At 41.7% G+C, this 22,708-nt stretch overlaps 1 protein-coding gene across 13 annotated transcripts in view; it reads right to left on the reverse strand.

Annotated features, from left to right (window-relative positions):
* Positions 1–421: 421 nt before the first annotated feature.
* The window catches only part of PCMTD1 (protein-L-isoaspartate (D-aspartate) O-methyltransferase domain containing 1), a 61,224-nt gene continuing 38,937 nt past the window's right edge, over positions 422–22,708 (reverse strand). For 5 of the 13 annotated variants that reach the window (XM_019925357.3, XM_019925355.3, XM_073794384.1 and 2 more), the window contains 4 exons: positions 22,058–22,160; positions 10,410–10,581; positions 8,785–8,908; positions 422–3,472 (listed from right to left, as the gene is read on the reverse strand). In XM_019925357.3, the coding sequence (XP_019780916.1) occupies positions 3,108–3,472; positions 8,785–8,908; positions 10,410–10,463 (543 nt within the window). In that variant the 5' untranslated portion in view covers positions 10,464–10,581; positions 22,058–22,160 and the 3' untranslated portion in view covers positions 422–3,107. The other 8 variants (XM_019925363.3, XR_012327142.1, XM_019925368.3 and 5 more) reach the window with 8 other exon arrangements.

Here is a 22,708-nt window from a genome sequence, read left to right on the forward strand (position 1 = left end):
TCCTTCGTATCTACTTGAATAGTTCATAAAAATACATTTTTTGTTGTTGTTGTTTTGTTTTTTTGCGGTACGCGGGCCTCTCACTGTTGTGGCCTCTCCCGTTGCGGAGCACAGGCTCTGGACGCGCAGGCTCAGCGGCCATGGCTCATGGGCCCAGCCGCTCCGCGGCATGTGGGATCCTCCCGGACCAGGGCACGAACCCGTGTGCCCTGCATCGGCAGGCGGACTCTCAACCACTGCGCCACCAGGGAAGCCCCATAAAAATAAATTTTTTAAAACCCTACACCCTTCAGCGGTGGCAACAGTCAAAAGGAAATGAGATGTCCAAATACAGACAATTCTATACCATAATTCAGCATATATCCATAGGTGTACTGACATTTTCTAAATTTAGAAAGAGAAAAAAGGCAGGCCACTGGAGAACGATGCTTAATTATATGCAACTGTTTATTTAAAATAATTTTCCAAGTTTTCCCATAAATTAACAGGTTTTGCTTCACTTTTGTCCTCTCAAACAGCTGGAAACCAACACTTCCACATTTTGTATTTTAACTACTATGTGTGCTATCTTAATGACATTTTTCTTTATTAGTACTAGAACCAGATATATGGACCAATAAGCAGTACAGATTTAAACGATGTTCCTGGTAGTTAATGGTGTTGCCGGCAGTTTCTCGGGCTCTATCAGATCCTGGGTGCTATTTCAAGCCATCTCCAAGCAGCAATCTGACTGAGGGGGGAAGTCGTCGTGCTCCCTCCCTAGGCCTACTTTCTCTCCGCAAAACAAATAATTACCCCACTGTAAATTCCCATGAATACACTGCTCATCATTTTGAATTACTTCATCTTTATTTGCTACCTCTCCACCTATAAAGCACAATTATCCACACTCAAATATAACATGATTCATTAAAAAATAAACACCCAAAATATTCTTAATCATTCTAATATATTCCCATTAATAGATAAAAGGGCTTTCGCTTAAAATTTCATTCTTTATTTCTACTTCTTTATTTGAAGTCAATAGTAAAGTCACAACTGTGAAATAAATGCATTTAAAAACACAAAAGATACATTTCAATGACAAAAAATAGGCAATGATTATGAAAACCTACTGTACATTTTGCCAAAGCCAACAGAATAAAAGCTGCTATGAAAAACTCCATCTTCAAATATATCCTTAACAAAAACGTCCCTCATGAATAGTTAACACGACGATTTAAGAAAACGTCGTGTTGACGTTATCTGAACACTTGCCCCGAAAACAACAAAGCTGGTGGGGGGGCGGCTAGATAAAAAATATGTGGGCACCAGGAGCCCCAAATTAAACTTCTAAAATGGACACTGATTTCAAAATAAAAGGAACATTTCTAACGTGACAATAGCATGAAACTATTTTTTTTTCCTTGACAGAAATGAATGGGGCATTTCTTAACAATAACAGCTTAGTAATCGCCTAAGAAAAATTGTGGAGATACCCCCAACGCCCAAGCCCAGTCAATGGTAAAAAACGAACAGCTTCCACAAAATTATCTTTCACATTACTAAAATATCCTGATTTACCTGGGATGATTCATGCTTAGACTATTTCAAACAGTTGTTTTTAGACGTGTGGAATTACCAGAGCTGAGATTTTTTTAAACCATTCATCTAACGGTTGAATCTTTGCAGAGACATAAGAATCCTTCCACTACACATCGATTGCATTTCCTCAAGCATACTTGTTCAACAGTTGTAACAGTGATGCTGGTGGTGATAAGTGATACTCTCAAATTTTTCCTTCTAAAAAATATATAATCCATGGAACACTAAATAGTAAATATGCTACACTGTATACTTTCTTAAACAAGGCATGACTCTTCAGGCCCTAGTAGGAAGAAAAGAAACACTAATAACGGCATTTACCGCCTGTTTCACTACTGACATTCAAATAATGAATACAGTAGTATGCGATATTAATCAAAAAAATGAAAATCACTGTTACTTTACCACAAGAAACAAGAACAAAATAAAAACATGGGAAGAAATTAAATGAGCCCAGTGTAGGTCCCAAAGATTACACTATGATTCCGAATTTTCAAAGAAAAGGTCATCTACATATAATTTCTGTGACTACTTCCTATGCTACAAAGATGAATTTCAAAGCAAATGCAGGCTGGCGCAGCCCTGCTTGTCAAGGATGAACCTGCCAATGAACCAGGAGTTTCCTTTGCTAAAGTGCACCTGTGACCAGCCCACTCAGGCCGATTCACCGATGAGCCATCAACAGTCGCGTAGAACAACGGACTCTCTTAAAGCAAATACTTTATACAGTGGACTACAGGGAAAACCGTCCTAAATATACTATCTTCTAAAACTTCAGAGTAAGATAACCTCATCATTTTTAAATACTGAAAATGTAAAGGGTCCAACCAAACTAAGAGTTGTATTAAGTATATACGTTTTACTTTAATATTCACTTGACGTGCTCCTAAAATCTCTATGAGAGAAGCAGATGTTTTCCCCATGTCTTTTGGCAACAGATTCAAGAGCAAGAGTAGCAGTGCTGTTGAACCCCCTGAAAGGAGGAGGCTTTTTAAAGCTACATTACTCCGTATCTGCATCGTTATTGCACTCATACATTGCCCGGAACAGACCTACAGCAACTCAGCAATAGTGACGGCAACACACAAAGCTTCTGATTTCCTTGTTGGATGAAGGTTTCATGGAGGAAATGCAAATGGCTGCAATTGGAATCAGACTACATATATGCTTCCTGATTATTTCACCTTATGGAAGATTAAGTCTAACCCTCACCACTACTAGTCTGTAAGGAACCAGATGAGGGTCTGAAGGACCCAGTCTTGACTACTGTTACATTCCACTCTTGAAGTCGCTCCAAGTTAAAACAGCAATTTTAACAAGATTTAAAGAAAAATATATTTTATAAAAGGGATTCTTTTTAATCACAGAATACATCATTTTTATTACCAAGACAGAAACAAGTTATACTTTTTCCACTAAAAATTCACTCTGATGAAAGAAAGCATTCTCTTTTAACGTCTAACAATGCTACATTTTCAAGACTAAAGGAGTTATCAGTAGGCGTTCTTCCTTCTTGCTCTAAGTTACTTCTCCCTAAAGTACGTCAGGTACGCTTTTAGAGCCTCGGGCAGGGGGAGCCTCATGATCTTCTCCCTCAGCAAGTTCTGGGGCGGCGTCTCCTGCTCGCGGGCGGCGCCGCGGCCCGTCTCCTCCCCCGCGTTATCCTCTTCCATCTTCTCCTCCTCCTCGCTGTCCAGAGGCTGAGGGATGAGCTGATTCCCCACAAAGACGTAAGTGTTAATCCTCTGCTTGACCCTCTTCCTTTTCCTTTTGGGCGGAGCCCTCTGAGGAACGCCCTTGGCCTGCATCTCATCATTGATGAAATTTCTAAGTGTGCGTCGAATGTAAATACGAGCCAAGTCCTGCAGATTCCTGACAGCACAGGGGGCTAAAAACACACGGAAAACATAAAAAGTACAACGTTATATACTGTTCACTTCTTAGTGAGTATTAGGAGACAGGACATAAAAAACTGACGTTCATCTAACACAGATTTTAGGAAGCACGCCTACTATGTGCCAGACCACTGCAGTACTGAGGACAGCGGACGGCACCGGGGTCTGTGTGTACGGACATGTGCGCACCCCCAGGTATGAGCATAAACCCTCTCGGGGAGGATAAATAACTTACAACGGCTGGAGCGCACGTGAATTAAGCAGTTAGGGGACACGAAGAGAAGAGCTTTTACCCTACACATCTTCTGTACTTTCTGATGTTGAAAAGTACGTGAAGGACCTGTTTCAAAACCTCAGATGAAGGCACTGTTTGAACAGCTGCCTCAGCCTGAGCTCTAGACTGTTACACGCATGCACACGCAGTTTCCATCTTTCTGTAAATCAACAGGCAGAACTGGTTCACGGGTAAAGGGCCCCCAGAAATCATGGCGCACACTTTAGCAGCCCCGAAACACCACAGACCTAAGCTGCTGACGCTCGCTTCCATCTAGCGCACGGGGAGAGTCGGAACAGGCCCTGTCTGCTTCACTCCTGCTTCCCACCGGCGCGCAGGTGTTAAGACCTAGCGCCACACGCCCCTCTTGGTGGCCTCCTCCAGTGCATTGCACCCAGACAAAGAAAATTCTCAGGTCCCCACCTGAAATCCGTTCTTCCTAGTTTCCACCCCTGTGGGAATAAAACCCTTATCAAGGATTCTTCTCAAATACCTAACAAAACAAAACACAGCCCTCCTCAGTTCAACAGCACAAGAAAGCCTTCATCACTTCTCCCCTTACTTTTGGTACTTGTTCTTAGCTACCTCCTTCCCAACCTTCCTGTGATCATGTCACTTATCCGAATGTGTATGTGGCCACTCTTTGCCCTCAGCTGTGAGCCCTTGGGGGCGGGGGGTAGGAAAGAGGCCTGGGGCCCTTCCTCACCCCCCCACAAAGGGCCTGAGGGTGCACATCCTGTCCTGGGTGCTTCCCTCCTGCCCTAGTGCCCGGGGCTCTGCCCAGTCACAAGCTGGGCACATCGTGCAGCGGGAGATGTGGTCTTTCATAAAACTCCAGGCAGGAGGCATTTTAGACCAATTCCAAGATCCCTTAGCACATACTTCCTGGCCTGCTACAAAACCTTTTCTTCAGACTCTCTACTGAAACCCAAAATGGAAGAGCACGGCCCGGCCCGGCCCCTCTGTGGGGTGGCGGCTGGCAAGGGAAGGAGCGGGCGTGCCAGGGGCCGGCATGAGACAGGACCACGCTGGGGCGGAGAGAGGGGACAAGCCTGAGTTCTGCTGTGAAGACAGGACGGACGGGGACTGGACGCGGAGTCTTTGGTCCGAGCGGCGAGGCGGATGTAACGCTGATTACCCACGTGACCAAGAGAAAGCACAGTTCGGGGAGGAGAAGATAAAGATTTGCTTTGCTCGCGCTGTGTGTCCTAAATGGAGGTCTGGGCGCTGCTGCCACCCCGTGGGCCTTTCACATGGGGCAGCCAGTCAGTGCCGGGCGAGGCAAGCGGGGAGGGGCCGGCAAGGTGCTCGGGGCCCAGAGGCCACGCGACGTGCCGGCCCTTTCCAGCCGCTTCCAGCCGCGGCAGTCCCTCCACCGCCAGGCTGGGGGCAAGGCCCGGCTGCAGACGGGAGTCATGGGGTCATCAGCCCCAAAGGCCAGGACGGCCCCCGCGGGGGGCGCCGGCGGGAGGGAGGCCGGAGGTCAAGGGACCACTGCAGGAAGCGGGGTAGAGAACAAGCGGGGGTAGAGCTTCAGAAGCTACAAAGAAGAGAAGGAGTACTTAGACTTCTCGGGCGTCCCTGTGGGTGTGACCCGCCCACACCCCGGGCGCTCTCCCAACACGTCCACTGTCCTCCTCCTCTGCCAGCACTGCCTGCTCCTCCAGGGACACGATCACCACGACGACCGCCGGGACAGCCCGACTGCAGAAGCACCGACGGACCCGGACTGGAAAAGGATTCAGACCTGGCTCCATTCAGTCGCTTCTAACACTCACAGGTCCTCATAGTCGCTTCTAACACTCACAGGACCTCACAGGTCCTTCTAACACTCACAGCACCCACAAGAGCCTCATTTAAACGTTTTTCTGATAATACGAACACTTTTAGACAATTCTCAGCCCTACTTATTCAAAAATCCCAGTATTTTCTGTACTGCAACCTCCTTGTTCCTAATGCTTCTAGTCACGAGAAGGATTCAATGGACCAGACAGACAACACTAGTCCTGACTGCTATAAAATTTTACTGTGAATTGAAGCTTTCAGGCCAAAACTACAATGAAGGTTATCTCTAACACACACGTCAGCTCTATTTGTTTCCCAAAAGGTGGTCTCTATGTAGATTTTATAGGAACCTAGCAGTCAGCACTTTCATTTTTATTTGTTAAGTAAGACTGAAAAGGGCACTGGATTTAGGTCAAACCCCATTTTTAACCTACAAAACCGCAACTTCGTATGGCTCAGTGTGGTGCAGTTCAACAGTTCATGAAATCTCCTGACCTCTGTGATACTGAGATTTATAAGAAGAAATGCACATTTGGCTTCCCCTTCCTGACACAGAGCTCCTAAAACACGTGGAATTTCCTAAGTGATGAGAGCATCAAAGTGAAAAGCAGTGCTTTTTAGTGTTCATGAGAGGCTCCCTTCAACCACACGTGACTTGATGTTACGGGGTGACTTTCACTAAGCCCTTCAAGGTGCTAGGCTGGCTGTCGGGCACATCAACCATGGGATTAGAGAAATGGAACTTTCAGGCTACCCCTCCAGAGACGGGAAAGGGGCTAGAGGTTGAGTTAATCACCGAGAGTCGATGATTTAATCAATCGAACCTCCACAGAAGCCCCTAATGGAAAGGCTCGGGGAGCTTCTGGGCTGGTGAAGAGCTGGAGGCGCTGGGAGGGTGGTGCACGCAGAGAGGGCGTGGACGTCCGCATCCGCCCACACACCCCGCCCTGGGCATCACTCCCATCCGGCTGTTCCTCAGTTAATCTAATGAGTAATCTGTTCTCCTGCATTCTGGGAGCCGCTCCAGCAAATTATCGAACTCTAGGAGGGGTCATGGGGGCCTGATTCACAAGCAGCCCGTGAGAAGCTGGAGGAGGACAGAGCCTGCAGCCTGCGGGGTCTGGGCTAGCACCGGCGAGCACCACAACTGCACCAGACCACAGTCTAGCTCGCTGGGGTCCGCAGAGGACTGCAGGATTGCTCAAGGAGGAGAACCCACAGGTTTGGACGACAGGAGGATTCGGCAGGTGGTGTATAAAGGAAACAGAGTTTTCCTTTAGTTGGTGTAGTTTTTCCTTCACCCCTTCTAAAGGGCCTGCTGTGAAATTTATTTTTATAATGTCTTATACCAAAGAAAGAAAAAGAAATATGACTTTAAGTTGAATAAAAATTTGTGATGAACCTGAGGAAAAGTTATGAATATATTTCAGTAACTGCTGACATGAGCAATTTCATAGCTACAAAATACATTTGGCAAAGGATTTGCACGTGTATTTTTTAGGGTTTTTTTGTGCTAACATACTTTCATATTTTTATTCCCTATAATTAATGAAATAATGTTCTCTACACAGAAACCTATTTTAACTTATTTTAACAGAAAAGCAAACGTGTTCTTATTCTCCACACATCCTATTCCATTTCAATTCCTAGCTACCTAGTCCCCAAGTCCACCTCTCCACTGTTAAGAACTTGAGCAGGGGAAACAGGTGTAATTTACTGACCTTCCCAAAATCCCAACACTATTCTTTACTAAGCCATTATTACCTGCTAAGCACTTTTTATAAACACTACTTCATTTAATTCTCAAAACCACCCCAGGGCTTCCCTGGTGGCACAGTGGTTAAGAATCCTCCTGCCAATGCAGGGGTCATGGGTTCAAGCCCTGGTCCGGGAAGATCCCACATGCCGCGGAACAACTAAGCCCGTGCCTGCAACTACTGAGCCTTCGCTCTAGAGCCTGCATGCCACAACTACTAAGCCCACATGCTACAACTACTAACACCCACGCGCCTAGAGCCCGTGCTCTGCAACAAAGAGAAGCCAACGCAATGAGAAGCCCGCGCACCGCATGGAAGAGTAGCCCCCGCTCAACACAACTCGAGAAAGCCCGCGCGCAGCAACGAAGACCCAACGCAGCCAGAAGTAAATAAATTAAATAAATAAAATTAAAATTAAAAAAAACACCCCAAAAGACCACAAAACCACATGGGTTGTGGGAGGGTAAAATAACCCTGAAAATAAAATGAAATCTCTCCCAGGTTCCTATGAAATAAATTCATTTAGAAAGCAAATTAAACCAAGAAGTCTACTATGGTAAAGTTCTAAAGCTCATTTTTGGCAAAGAACTTTACTTACTGGTCTCCAAAGCCATGATACACGCTGGGCCAACCACGGCCGCGCTCACCGCTCTTCCTCAGGGTCTCAGCAGCCCTCAGGGAGCTCAGCGCTCCCGCCTTCTCCAAAGTCCAGTCTCGCACACCGCACACTGCTGTCCCCCCACTTCTCGGCCTTGCCTCTGCTCGTGGTCCAGCTCTGACCTGGTGGATCACAGGCCCAGTCCCAGTGCCTCCTCACCCATCCTCCTAGCTCGTGCAGCGGGGTGACACCCACATGCCTACCTAATGGGAAACTCAAGCCCAGCCAAAATAAAAGTCTCTGATCTTCCTACACCGATTTCCAAGCTATTCACCCCTCAGTCCTAAACAGCAATAAATGGTACCATCACTCAGTGAGGGGCTCAGGGTAAAACTTTGGAACCCTCTTTTTCCTCCACCATTTTCCTACCTTCAAACAACTCCACCCCCATCAACACTGACTCTCTCCTTGAGGACAAGGCAAGTCTCCATCAGCTATCCTCTGCAGCCCAGCCGAGGAGCCTCAGTGACCCTGAAAGTTACTGCTGGTCTTGGAACGAGCAAGCTCTTTTCAGCCTAAAGAAAGGCTTTTGTGTCTGCTGTCCCTCTGTATGGAAAATGGTGCCAACAAATTTACCGTAATTAATCATTTCACAACTGTAAGTAACAAACTCATCTCTTCATTGACCTGCCCCTTCTTTTCATGCCTCCATGAAGGCAGCTAACAGGGTCTGGCGCAAGGTAGGAGCTTCATCGAAAAAAACAAATCCATGGAATGTATTACTGCATTATTTACTTAACTCTCCATAATTAACACAGTCCACTAATCCCAAGCACAGCTGCTGAACAACACAAGCCACGGGCCAGTCAGAAAGGCCCGGCGGTTACTTACGGAGGCCCACAGAGTCCGGTTTGCCACTGTCGTTCTTGCTCGGCTGCACGAGTGGGGCAAATGACACAGCAAGGATGTTTTTACTTTCCCAAGTGTTTTGTCCAGTTCGCATAATTTGTGTTAACTATTTAGAGGGAGAAAAGAAATAGAACGGCTTTATCTTGGAAGTGTGATCACCTTACAGTCACAATTTTGTTTTAACAGAATAACAGCAGTGATTGCTATATAATCACTTGTATCTGAATGCAAGCAAATTACTTTCGTTTAAATATTTACCATAAAATGATACAGGAGGAATCACAAATACCTGCTGTTCAAGACAGACACTTGAGCGCAAAAGGCATGACTTTGCAGGTTGTATCTGGGGTCTGAGGGCTTCTAGGGGTACTCTTCCAACCCACACCTGCCACTGGCCCCCAAAACACACGTCCCACACAGGTTCAGTTGTTTGGCTGAAGTGTTGTATTAGTAAAAAGACGTTTTCATTACTGTACCAACGAATCAACTTCATGATCTTCCATGGTGGTTATAAAATACAGATTCTAATTCTAATCCCAGCTTGACATTTCACAGATATATGTAATTAGTCACAAGGGGATTAGAAGTTTTACCCAGTCAGCAAATACCCACCATCAGTTCTAGAGAAAAAATATTAGCTCAGTACATGACTGAAGGAAGATGAATTAGCATCTTCAATTTATATTATAGCAATCAGCCTATTATATTTTACATTAGTACAATAGTATATAATAAATATTCAATAAAATACCAATGGGAAACCATATTTTATATGTTTAAAAACGTCTCTTTAAAGGAAAACAGAAAAAGATGATTAATCTGGGAGTCTCAACACTCCGGAAGCATTCAAGTAACATTTTTCCAAGAATGTGTTTTAATGAATGCTTTATATTTCTTTATATACACAGTACATGGTGATGGTGAAATCCTCTGACCTGCAAATCACATGTGTGAACTTAGGGGACCCTCAGATATACAAACTCCAAAACGACCACACTATGTCCCAGTCATCTTGGACAATCGATCTTCTACTTACAAACCACAAGGTGTTTTAAACATCTCAGATGTAGGTTAATATGAATATAAAAGATATTTTTTGCAATGTATATTTATAAAATTTCAAAGTAAAAGAGCCACCCATTTTCTGAATAAATTAGCATTTCATACACTTATTATACCTAATAATTCCAAACCAAAGGCAGACAATAGGTGACAAATACTTTCAAATGCGCCTACGTATACTAAGAGAAGATCTAAAAATTTACTCGTTTCTGGAATGGAGTTAAGCAGTTCAAACCAAACCGCAAACAGGATTTCCTTTTCATATGTTCAGCTAGAAGCAGTTACCACATTCAGTGGCACTCGCTCCCCTCACCCGGACCAGGGAGCAGCTCAGCGCGGCTCTCCTAACCCTAGTTAACGGGTCTTTTCCGCACCTGCCTTGGTTAATAGTCAAGAGCCCGTTTCAATGTTCTCCTCTATAGACAGATCTGTGAAGAGTAATTATTTCTTCCTTAACACTTACAGTGTACCTTTCACTGAGGTAACGCTTCCCGTCTTACGCTAAGTGCGTCTCCTACGTCAAGTGAAAGGACAGTGGAAGCTACCTGGTCTTCTACAGGCATGACCAGGATGCCCCCGACTTTCAGCAGTATCTTCATGTAGTGTTCGTGGTCCTTCTGGACTCCAGCCCCGCAGTAGACCCGGTCATACTGGTGGCTGTCTGATGCTATCTGCAGACAATTACCAACCACAAATGCAGGCTCACAGAACTCGAATCTATACGGAAAACAGATGGCATTTTACCTCATTAAGCAAAAGATCAGATCTAAACAAATTAACAGAGTCTAGCTTCTTGAAATAGTGAAGTTACCAAATTAATTATAAGGATAAAATATTATAAAGTTTGACTGAAATATCAGCTTTATGAAGTTTAACACTGATCAAATATATTGTTTTATTATCAGTGATGCATTGTACATTTTTTCAAAACATTAACCTTTTTTTTTGCCACACTGAAACCTTACTTAAGGCTTAAAAGGTGAATATAGTGAAAAAGCCATCACAACACCAACCTTGCGATGCCCACAAAGGACATACAGTAAGGATGAGAATCCCAAAGGTCAAACAAGAGAGAAAAGGCTTCACTCCCCCCGCTCTTTCCAAAAGAAGCCAGGGGCCAGTGGACATGGAAGGGCTTGTGCAGTCTCCACTGCGGGCACCTTGCTGCAGTTAACAGTGGCAAAGCTTGTCAGGAAGACACCGGTGCCCTTACCCTATGCTCTTGCAACCACTAAAGAGTAGGGAGATTTTCCTAATACATTTTGGCAGAACTATGTTACAGGGTTGGAAAAGAGAGCAGAATGAAGTGTTTTTTGGCCCCCATGATCTCCCTACACAACAAAAGAAGAGAGATGGATGGTTTCAAAGCAAAGGCATCTTATCCAGGCCGCCTGTTCCTGGTTACAGTGTTGGTTCGTTGTATATAGAGTTAGGCTTTTACAAACTATCCTATTTAGACTTCTACTTTATTCCTTAAGTTCTGGCAAATCTGAAAACGGTCTCTAAAATACATAATTAAAAGCCTAATTCACTAATAAAACACGTACGGTAATATTTTTAAATTAATTCATGAAATATCCTTTCACTTTTAAGTTGATTGATGTTAATTTGACCACACAGCAAAATCAGGCTATCATTTGAGGGTGAAGTAATTTACATTAAAAGTTTCGGCATGCGGTGAAACATGACTCTGAATCATAATCACTTTTATTTTGTAAAACGTATCCTGTCCTTTGGTAATTAACAGACTTATTCCGCAGTAAGTTCCCATTAAAATTCACTAAAGTACAGACACACTATGGTCATCGATATCTAAAGAAGAGTTTCGCAGCATGATGCCGTCCTCAACTTCCTGTCCCCTTGGTGGAGGGGCTGGGGGCATGAGGGTCAGTGTAGAGCCTGCACCCTCCTCTCCATACGGGGCTCCACACAGGGCCGGCCCCGCGCCACCGCTCCTTCTGCGGCACCTGCGCCCCAGTGCTCACGCCTTCTGGCTCTCCCCTCCCTCCACCGCTTCCCGCACGGCTGCTCAGCACAGGTCCATGCCCCTTAGAGGGCCATGTGGGGCTCCTTACGGTTCTACCTGGAACCCCACTTCCAGACTCACTCCCTGGCTCTGCCCCCACCCCACACACACTGCACTGCAGCCACAGGTTGAACTGTTGGCTTCTCATCACTTAGAGGAAATATTACAAAGTGTCTCCTGTACCTGTGTCTGTGCTGTTCCTTTGACTGAAAGGCCCCTCCCTCTCTACTTGATAAATGCCTAGCATCACTTGGAGACACAGCTCAGATATGAGATACACAATGAAATCTTACCCAACTCCTTAATCGGGTCTCATTCTTTCTACTTGCATAATACACACAAAAGTGTGAACTTACCTATTTAATGGACAATGTTTAATTCCTCTCTTACACTCAACACAACCTAGGCTTGTCTATAATCTGGCTTTCAAATAACTAAATAATGTGATCACTTGGTTTAATCATCTCATCAAACTCAAACAAAATAAGCATCCTTTAAAAAGAAAAAAGACCAGTATTTTCAATCTAAAAATCCCATTCTTATAAAATTTCATTTTAAATAACTTAATTTTATAATAATTTAAGCCAGTCTTAAAATTTTCAGGACGAACGTGAGCAGGGAATTTAAATTTAAAAATCTGAATTATTAAACCTCTTTTACCATTAAGTCTGTTAAATCAACTTAAAAATATGCTTATAGTTTAAAAGTTTCCTACTAGTTAAAAATACTTGAAAGCTCACAGAACTATTATCTAGCAAAACACCATTACAAGTAAACAACTTACAATTAAAACCACTTCTCATGTTCGTGATATTTTTATATACTCTCATCCCAGCAAAATGAATTAGAAGGAGTTTAGTGTCTGATTCTAAAATCAAATGTGTGACTCTAGCCAAGTGGCCTGACACTAGCGATTAGGACAATTCATCCCAAATACTGTTTCTGGAGCACCAGTTGTGTGTCAGCTGGAACTACAACAGGAAACACTCAGGCCTGCATCTAGTGGAAGAGACAACAATCTCAGTAACTGAAGATTAATTTACAAGTGTGATAAATGCTCTAAAGGTATATGACTCCATAAATAGACTGAGGATGCAAGGAAACCGACAGCCCTGGGGAGTGAGAGAAAGGCTCCCTGAGAAATGATTAAGCCGTGATCTGAAAGGGGAGACAGGACAAGCAAACCACACGACCCAAGATGGCAGCCACTAGCCACATGTGGATACGAGCCCCTGAAGTGTGGCTCGTCCACACTGAGATGTGTTGAAAGGATAAAAATCACACAAGATCTCAAATATTCAGTATGAAAATGTAAAATATCTCAGTATTTCCTTCATATGCGTGTGTATATGTGTATGTATGTATGTGTGTGTGTATGTGTGTGTATATGTGTATGTGTGTGTGTGTGTATACTTCAACAGCCGCATAAACTGAAAACACTGAACAACTACCCTTCTAACTCTATCACCTGTAAACAGGAGCTTCAAATATTTCCCTTAACACAAACTTCCCTTTGGAATATTCTCCTGGTTTTCCTGATATCTCTTCAAACACTTCCTCTGAATTTTAATTGTATCTCCATCACCTATTACGGGCCTCAAAAAACACTAACTAAGTAGGAGAGAAACATAAGAAACAATTGTTTTGTCAGCTGTTCCACCTACCAACTTTGAATATGAACCCAAACTTGACAAACTAAATATGTTAATCACAAGAACCCCAGGACTAGAAGAGAAACCTGCACAGAAACAGTTACAGAAAAAATATGTGCCCATGGCACCTTCTATATCAATATGATGGTTCTTGTTTTACTAAATTGGATAACTATAAATAACTGTAGCTTCATGTTACAAAATACATGATTTTTTCCCCAAGTGCTAAAAAAAAGGCAAAACTCAAACAGTAAAAAAAAAACAAAACAAACACTTTTGCCTTTAATGAATAAACCAAACCAACTGTCCTCTAACTGAAAGGTACTTTGTTTTTGTTTTTTTTTGAGGTACGCAGGCCTCTCACCGTTGTGGCCTCTCCCGTTGCGGAGCACAGGCTCCGGACGCGCAGGCCCAGCGGCCATGGCTCACGGGCCCCGCCGCTCCGCGGCATGTGGGATCCCCCTGGACAAGGGCACGAACCCGCGTCCCCCGCATCAGCAGGCGGACTCCCAAACACTGCGCCACCACGGAAGCCCCTGAAAGGTACTTTTTAGGGGCCTTTCTGAAGATCTTAAATAAGCCACCTTATTCTAGGAACGAAAGTCTTTTCCCTTGTAATGCAGATCTGAACAAGTATAACTGCTTCCACTTAGGGAATATTACAAAGAATCATTATAGAGAAAAATTAGACCTCTAAATTTATAAATAACTTCTATTAATGCAAATGGACCACATACCTCTAACAAATGCATATGGGTCTTTACACTTTCATTTAACAAATTAATTTCCTTTACCAGCATACTCAAATTTTAAAGTTTAACAGAACCTGAGACAACATTCCAAAGAGTAGAAGGATTGGACTATTTCTAGACACAAAATAGTAAAGCTTCAAGGACACATCAGGTAGAAAGGTGAATGCTTTTAAATATAGGCACAAAAACACCTAGCATAGTAATTTACTAGTTATAAGAAGCATGTCTAGCAGAGACAGTGTTCCGTCTGGGTACTGTTCATTACACTTAGAGCCATGGCTTCCCCTTCACCAATAATTCACGAATCCTTCACGTTATCAAAGAAAACAAAACAACTCTCAAACTGCCTGTACTTATAACGTTATTTTTTTAAATACACAAATGGGTTATAGATTATCTTTCCTAATAAAGGATTTAGAGATGAGCTTTAGTATTTCTGACGAGGTAGAGGTGAGAATCTTACTTAGACATTCTGTATTCTGATACTGAAATTATGGCTCATTTTTAAAATAGCATTTCATGTAAAGAAATTCATATAAATCCTACTAATAATATTTTTTCAAAAGTCTATGATTAAACTTTTTCAGGCAAATGTTTACGGATGTGCTCGTATACGTATGAAGAACAAATGACTGATTTGAGGCATGGATGACAGCTACCGTGTGGCTAGAGTCAATTACAACTGCTACTAATTCTTCCAGTGTAAAGAAGAAAATAAAGAGAACAGTTTCCTCCTTCAGCTTTAACTAGATTCTGAAAGCTGCATCTTCCCCAAGTTTCCACAAACCTCTATAGGCAAAGGACATATAACAAAAATACCATTCTGTATAATCTGGAAGACTGTAGTAATAAACTAACCAGAAGTTTTCACTTTATTATAAAATAGTGCTACATTATTTATAGATTTATACATAAAATCTAAAATAGTTTTTAGTTTAAATAGTTTAATAGTTTAAAAATAGTGAAAGAAAAAATCCAAATTCCACCTTTCCACATCAACCACACACAAATGGAACCTGAGAAGGGAAAAAAAAAACAAACAGCAAAACAAAAATAAACAAAAAGAAGAAAGATAAGAGACCTACCAAAAGGAGACTTCCTACGTGGTTATCATTTTAATCCTAGAAGTATGGTTCTTGTGTTCTCTTCCAGTTTTCACACTCGATTTAGGGGAGCTCATTAAAATTTTATGTCTGTTAGTAATGTGAAAAGTAGCAATCATTTTTATCCTTTGAAGAAAATTTCCAAAACAAAATTTCCCAGATACAGATACCTTATACTCCTAATATTACACCAAATTATACTTCCTAACAAGTTAGGTAACTTAGTTACCTGTATACAAAAAAAAAAAAGTTAAACAGTTCTAAAATGTAATAACTACAAATTCATCCACTTTAGACTTATAATTATTTATTGATTTAAACCTGAAAATCTAATGGCTTTTTAGACTCTTACGTCGAGAGGGAAAATTATTTGACATGCCCTTACTAAAATAAAATGTGCACGGAAAATCATTTGTGGGAAAAGAGAGAGCACAGATAGCTTGGTTTACGACATGAGCGCTTGGCCAAACTAGCACCCGAAGTCCAATCACTTACCTCAGCAGTGCTTTTCTTTACAGGTGCATGCTGGATTATCTTCATCTCGAGATGGACAGACGATTCCATTCACAGCAGGGACCTTGCCAACTCGCCCATATAATTCTTTTGATAAGCTGCTAGGAGACCAGGGTGACCTAGCCTTGCCCTGCAGCTTCCCTCTTAGATGGATAGTCTAGGTCTAGGAGCTGACTGAGAGTAGAAAAAACAACATTCCCCTTCAATACACCGTTGGAGTGGGAGCTGACAGTTTGCACACCAGTTTATCATGTGCCATAGGACACTATCATTGAAATTTCAGACTATTATTCCCGTGGAATACAGGACTTCAAGGACAAAGGAAAGAATCCTATCTTGTTCTCATACTTCGTCCAAAACAACCTGCCAAATGAATCACAGACACTTCTTTTTCTTAAAACACTGTCATAATATACATTTTGAACTCTAACAGCTAGGACTACTTCATTAAAACAAAACTTCAGGGCTTCCCTGGTGGCACAGTGGTTGAGAGTCCGCCTGCCAATGGGACACAGGTTCGTGCCCCGGTCCGGGAGGATCCCACATGCCACGGAGCGGCTGGGCCCGTGAGCCATGGCCGCTGAGCCTGTGCTCCGCAAAGGGAGAGGCCACAGCAGTGAGAGGCCCGCGTACCCAAAAAAAAAAAAAAAAAAAAAAAAAAAAAACTTCACAACATTCCATTGGGAAGGAAACGTTAATCTCTTGATCTCCAAGTACAGTTATACCATTCAAAAACTCGTACAACCAAGGATTAAGCTACTGAATTTCAAAAAATTTAAAAAATCAAAGACTTTACCTTTTCAAGTGGTTTCCCTTCCAACTGTATCAAACTCATTCCAGAATAATTCAAGCATTATTTAAAGCACAGTGTGAAGAGTAAACACACAGATTTCTCATTGAATAGAGCTTTAGGAGACTCCACAGGACCAAAAACAGTCTCTAAACATTTTATAGGGAATGTGACAGGTACGTCGTATAAAAATGAGCCTTCATATATTTCAACAATAATTTCTTATAAAGTAACTTGGGATAAAAACTATTTTATTTCTGTCAAACAGTATGTTATTCCCGGAATAATTTCTTCTCCTAAAATGTGTTAGAAGCCATCAAACTTTTACCCATGCCATTTCTAACCAATGTTAAAATACATAACTGGTAGCCCTGATGACTATTTTTAAGCATTTTTCTGTCCCACCATTTCAATGTTTGTCATGATTAAAAACTGTGTTTACAACCTATAATATCTCTCATACAACTACCATCTGAACATTATTAATATACCAAAGTGTTCAAGTATCCGAGAACTAGTTTGAAATAATATTGACTATATATCTAAGATAGCAAAACTACTTCAAGTATGCCGTAATTCTCTTAAAGATGAAGCAGGACTGCTCTAGTGATAAACTCATAGAATACAGTATCATTTAATATTTTCCAATGCAAACTATATAATGTGGAAAAGGAGTCTATAATTAAAAATAAAATTAGGACACTAGACATTGCCACAAATCAATCAAATTCTTCTAAAATGCAGACAACTACACTAGCTCTGAAGGTAATTTAAAGTGTGTACCTTGACTGACCCTGAGGGACACGCTTCCTCTCCTGCCCATCTCCATCACCCATACCACAGGTAAGTCTCATTAATGAACAGGTAGGTGTGCTTTTTGATAAAAATGCTATAGTGCACGTAACCATGCTAACAGCAGTCCCTAAATTCTAATCTGGAAAAAATAAATAAATGATGGAAATAAAAGTGCTGCTTCAACTTTTGTACCTGGGGCCAAGTCGCTAGGCTGTAATTCATTGGCACAGCTTACCCCTGATAAATCAGTTTTTACATCATCATAGCTAAATCAGAACTAAACAAAGACTGGCCTAGCTGAAGTTATGGACTGTCTAACCCTGTTTACCCATCTGGGAAATGTGGACATCAATATTGCCTCTAGGACTGTGGGTACAGCACTTAGGATGGTACTTGGTACTTAAGGAACAGATAATACACATTACCTGCTGTTATTTTTATCATCTCATTACTGTCTTCATGACTCATTTCTACAACAAACTATGTAGAAACAACAGTCCCCCATTCAAAGAGAATGAAAATCTTCAATTAGGCTACGCTGCACTCATGTGGCTAATGACAGTAGAGTATTTCCAAAATCAGGTACAGCTTCCTTGGAGGGGAGAGGAGACAGGACCTATTGTCTCACAGGGAATGGCACACCCCAAAGCATGCCCTCTAGGGAGCCAAGTCGGCTCCGTGTATACAGCGTATACAAACACATCAATGAAGCCGTAAATAAATGCTACACCAATTACCACTTACTTGCAAAGCACTTACAGGGTAAAGGTTTATAATTCACGCTCCTTTAACTGACTTACTCTTCCAAGTAAACACAGCTGGACAGATTATTTTGCTTACTCTACGTGCACAAACACTGATTCAGATAACCTCACCTTCCCCAAACTTCTCCTTCGCTCATGAAAGCCACTGGGCTAAGATAAAAACGTCACGGAGCGTGTGTGTGACGGGCAGAACAGGAGTCGGCAGACCACGGACAAGAGGCCAAATGCAGCCCGCACTTGTTTCTGTCAATGAAGTGGTACCAGAACTCCTCGCCCACCCCTCCACAGGGTGTCCCAGGAGGCCTCTGCACTGCAGTGGCACAGCTGAGCAGCTGCAACAGAGCCCGCTTGGCCCAGGAAGCCAGATACATCCACTATCTGGTCCTTCATCTGAAAAAGCTTGCCGGTGTTTTAGAGAACCTTTGAAATCAAATGTCAGTTCATTAGGGAATTTCGGTACATGTATACCACAGGCAGAGCAAAGGAATAAACCACACAAGAGAACTCCCCCTTCCCTCCTATCTCCAAGTACAGTAAATTCAGGGTAGCCTCTCCAAATTATTTCATTTGCTGATACAGAACCAAGACATAGAAAGAAAGTTTAAAAGTATATACATTATACTAAGGATCTTTTTTCTGAAAGAAGAAATAGTATTTTCAAGACTCAGGAACCAAGCTTGCTTTATAAAGCACACACAGAAACATACATCTGTATATTGTTTTTTAAATATGTATCTTACATTACATAATCTAACGTTGAGTAGTTTACTGAATCTTTTCCCGCCTACTATGTTTGGGAGTTCACTATGATCTCCAATAGATATACATAAGAAAACTTTAAAGATACAGTTTAAATCATAAGTGACATGACAATACTTTCGAAAAAGGAACTGATAAAAAAGATCCAAACCAACAGGATAAATAAGATTGGAAAAGTATTAGGTTTTAGCTTTCTACTGTCTTTGTGTTACACACAATCAAGGAGAGCCTGGTACTAAGGAACAATACTAAGTACTAAGGAATACATAAATAGCAATTTGTTTTCCTGAGTTACTTTATATTTTATTAATTAAAACGTATTTTGATGACCCGTACACAATTAAATGTAATAAAATTGCTTAGGAACGGAATTTTAAACATCACTTTCCAAAGCAAGGTTTTCAAATTTAAAAATTGAAAATAACTAGGAATATTATCAACAAACGCCAAGAAAAATCAAAGAAATCATCAAAACACAAGTAAGATAGGAAGAAAACTACTACATCTTCATCATTTCTATCACCAAAACCAAATGATGTTAAAGGAGCCCATTAAATGACTCAACTTTGATTACTTAACTTCCACCCAACTCACGACTTTGTGCAAAACGAAGCATTTCCCAGTACCTACTACCCCTTGTATGTGCAAGGTACCTTTATAATCTGAAGTACATAACCACTAGTTCAGGAGCGACTTGAAAACCAGAATAGATAACATTTCCAGAACTGTCTTTTTTTTTCAGAATAGTTTATTAATATAAGAATCTGTTTTAAAAGTAAGTTGTAACACTTCAGAAACAACCATATCATAAAGTCTGATTAACTAAAGTAACAAGACCATTAAAAATTATAAAGAAACATTTAGATCAGTCATATCACCATATTTGATGATTCACCATTTTATGGATAACAAACCTGTATAACACGGTAACAACAACACTCAGGAAATACAAGCCAAGGACATTTGATCATCTTACGATTACATGAAAACAATTTTAGAAAAAAAAATTTTAATTGAGACACTTAAATATATAAAACCTTCAAAATTATCTGTGTTATAGATTACTTAATATTTAAATTACATCAACACAGAAATACTTTAAAGAATGACATATTTTACTGTTTGCCAGGACCATGCCCACTTGGCAGCAAGAAACTTGACTCCACAGATATTGTAAAGAGGTACTTCGATGATTCAAAGTTCTTCCTTGAGTTTGTTCTGCCTGATTAATGACCCAAAAGTGAATTATCTGTGCCTTTATGTGTTAACACCTGAAATATATTATCTAATATATAGCAGTTCTTAAGATAGACCTTAAACATTTGCTTTTAGTAATATTACTTTCATATTTTCCAAGTTTACTTGTATTCAAAAGGTCTTATGTGTATGTTAAGTTTCAACATCAAAACGAATACTTAGAACAATAGAAATTCAATAAATTCAACAAAGTTCCATAGTTCTAATAACCAATATAAAAACTAGCCATGCCCATATCTTAAGCACTTACCATACCACTAATTATAAGACAGACGGAAATGATGAAGACACAAAAGGATACTAACATTGAAACTCAATTTCTTATCAAATAACTTGAACTCAAAACTATTTTATTTCTGTCAAACAGTATGTTACTCTTGGAAACAGAATACGATCCCACACGGTAAGCATTTGAAAAATGATTCAAAAACATGAATTAAATGTTAACTCTTTATAAATAAGATAAAGAACTGTGTTCAGCAAACTGCTGCAGAAAATTCAAGGGACTTGCTCAGATCCACTGGCTTGATGACAGAACCAAGCCAAAGCCGAGCCGAGCACAGCTCCCGGCTCGCCGCCTGAGGCCGGTAACACCCAGTCACACTCCCTCCTGCACTGCGGACTCTGCGGCACCTGGGTTTTCTGTTCTTCAACCCACCCAGTGCCACTTGCCAGGGGACACATACAAACTGGCCATGGCAAAGGGGACGGAAAGAAAAGGGCCAGGGAAGGAAGGTGAGGAGGAGCAGAGAAGGGAGGAGAGAGGGGAAGACGCTCCAGGAGACCCTCAAAGGCCCTCCTGCTTCCTTCTTAGCGCTGACCCCCAGGCCTGAACCCTAGGAACAGCCCTCAGCTCGGAACCCACCCCCAGCCCAGGTCCCCACCTCCAAGCAACGCCAGGCCAGGCCAGGCCAGAGCTGAGTGAGGCCCACTCCCAACAAGCTGGGTTGGAACCCTGGACCAAAGCTCTGCTATACAGTAAAGGGACTAGGTTCTAAGCTTGATTCCTATCCGTTTTAGGCCTTTCTCTCTTTGAAAATATGACTAGTTGAGAGAAATAAATGCCCTCCAAATTTTCCAGTTTCACAAGAGTTCACGGACTTCAGCAGAAGCAGCCTTTGCCCCACAGTACTACCACTGCTGAACTTCAGGGACATTACACAGCAAACAGACTTCCTTGCCCACGCAAGGGCCAACGCCTGTGCAGTATTTCTTCTAAGGGAAAGTAGGAGTTCAAAACAATGGTTCTATAAGCAAATTTCTCAAACACAGCCCTCACAGGATATATTAATATACTTCGATGATAATTTCCTCTGGCTATATTACTAAGTAACTTCATGTTTTTAAGAAAGTCCTCCATATTCTAACAGGTATCACTCTTATGCTACAAACAAAGAGGGCAGACTATTAAATTACTATCCCAAAGGTGTGAACACAGTTCCCAAAAAGTATTCTAATGCCAAGCACATCTTTACATTCTATCTTCAGGAAAGGTACTTGTATGATGTTTAATGAATGCAACATTACCCTACTAATAAAGTGACAGTAGCATATAATTAAAACATAGAAGTTATTTATTTGTAATTCACTATATACGTACACAGAATAAAAATCACAGCAGTTTTCTAACTTAATTTTTTGTCTCATTTTATACCACACTGATTGTCGCTGCACTCAACTGACAACTCAGGATCAATAAACTAACAGCAGTGAGGAACAGACATGTCAACGCGTCTACTTATCAAGTGCTTTCGAAGCAGAACTATAGGTGTGAATACTTACTTATCAAAGCTATCACTATTTTTGATGAAGCTCTCCAGCTTTTCCTTGGCATACTCCACCACATCTGAATGAAGCTCAATCCCATGATTTATTCCAAAAGGACCTGCAATTGTAGCAGCAGCATTTATAAAAAATATTAAGAATGTCTTTATAGAGCTCTTTCAATTTCTGCTCATTTATCTATCACAGGAGCATTTAAAGAGGGCTTGAAATATGTCTCTGCTAGCCACAGAGTTAAAAGCTATATGGAAACCTATTTACACCGCTTTAAAAAAAAATAAGTCACAAAGAGTTCTCTCCAGGGTGTAGCTTATCTGTCAGGACAATACTGCCAAAGAGATAATCATATTTCTATATGAAGTTTAAGTTAATTACCATTATCTTCTCCTTTACCATTTGTTAAGAATTTGGTAATTCTCAAATGTCTGCAGCCACGGGCTGACACAGGTATGACAGAAGCCTCGCACAGCACCCCCCGACCCAGTGAATGCTACTTTCCCCCAGGGCTGACACCACACCCTCTGCCTCTGGAGCTCCCACTGTCCAGGGGAGTGTGGCGCCGGGCGGAGCTGGTTTGACTCTCCTGTTCCCGCCCACTTTACACCGCTTACTTGGCATTTCTTTTTGCACACAGCCAAGGATGAGTGACAG

Source organism: Tursiops truncatus, chromosome 17 (genome assembly GCF_011762595.2).
Source record: "Tursiops truncatus isolate mTurTru1 chromosome 17, mTurTru1.mat.Y, whole genome shotgun sequence".
Lineage (NCBI taxonomy): Eukaryota > Metazoa > Chordata > Mammalia > Artiodactyla > Delphinidae > Tursiops > Tursiops truncatus.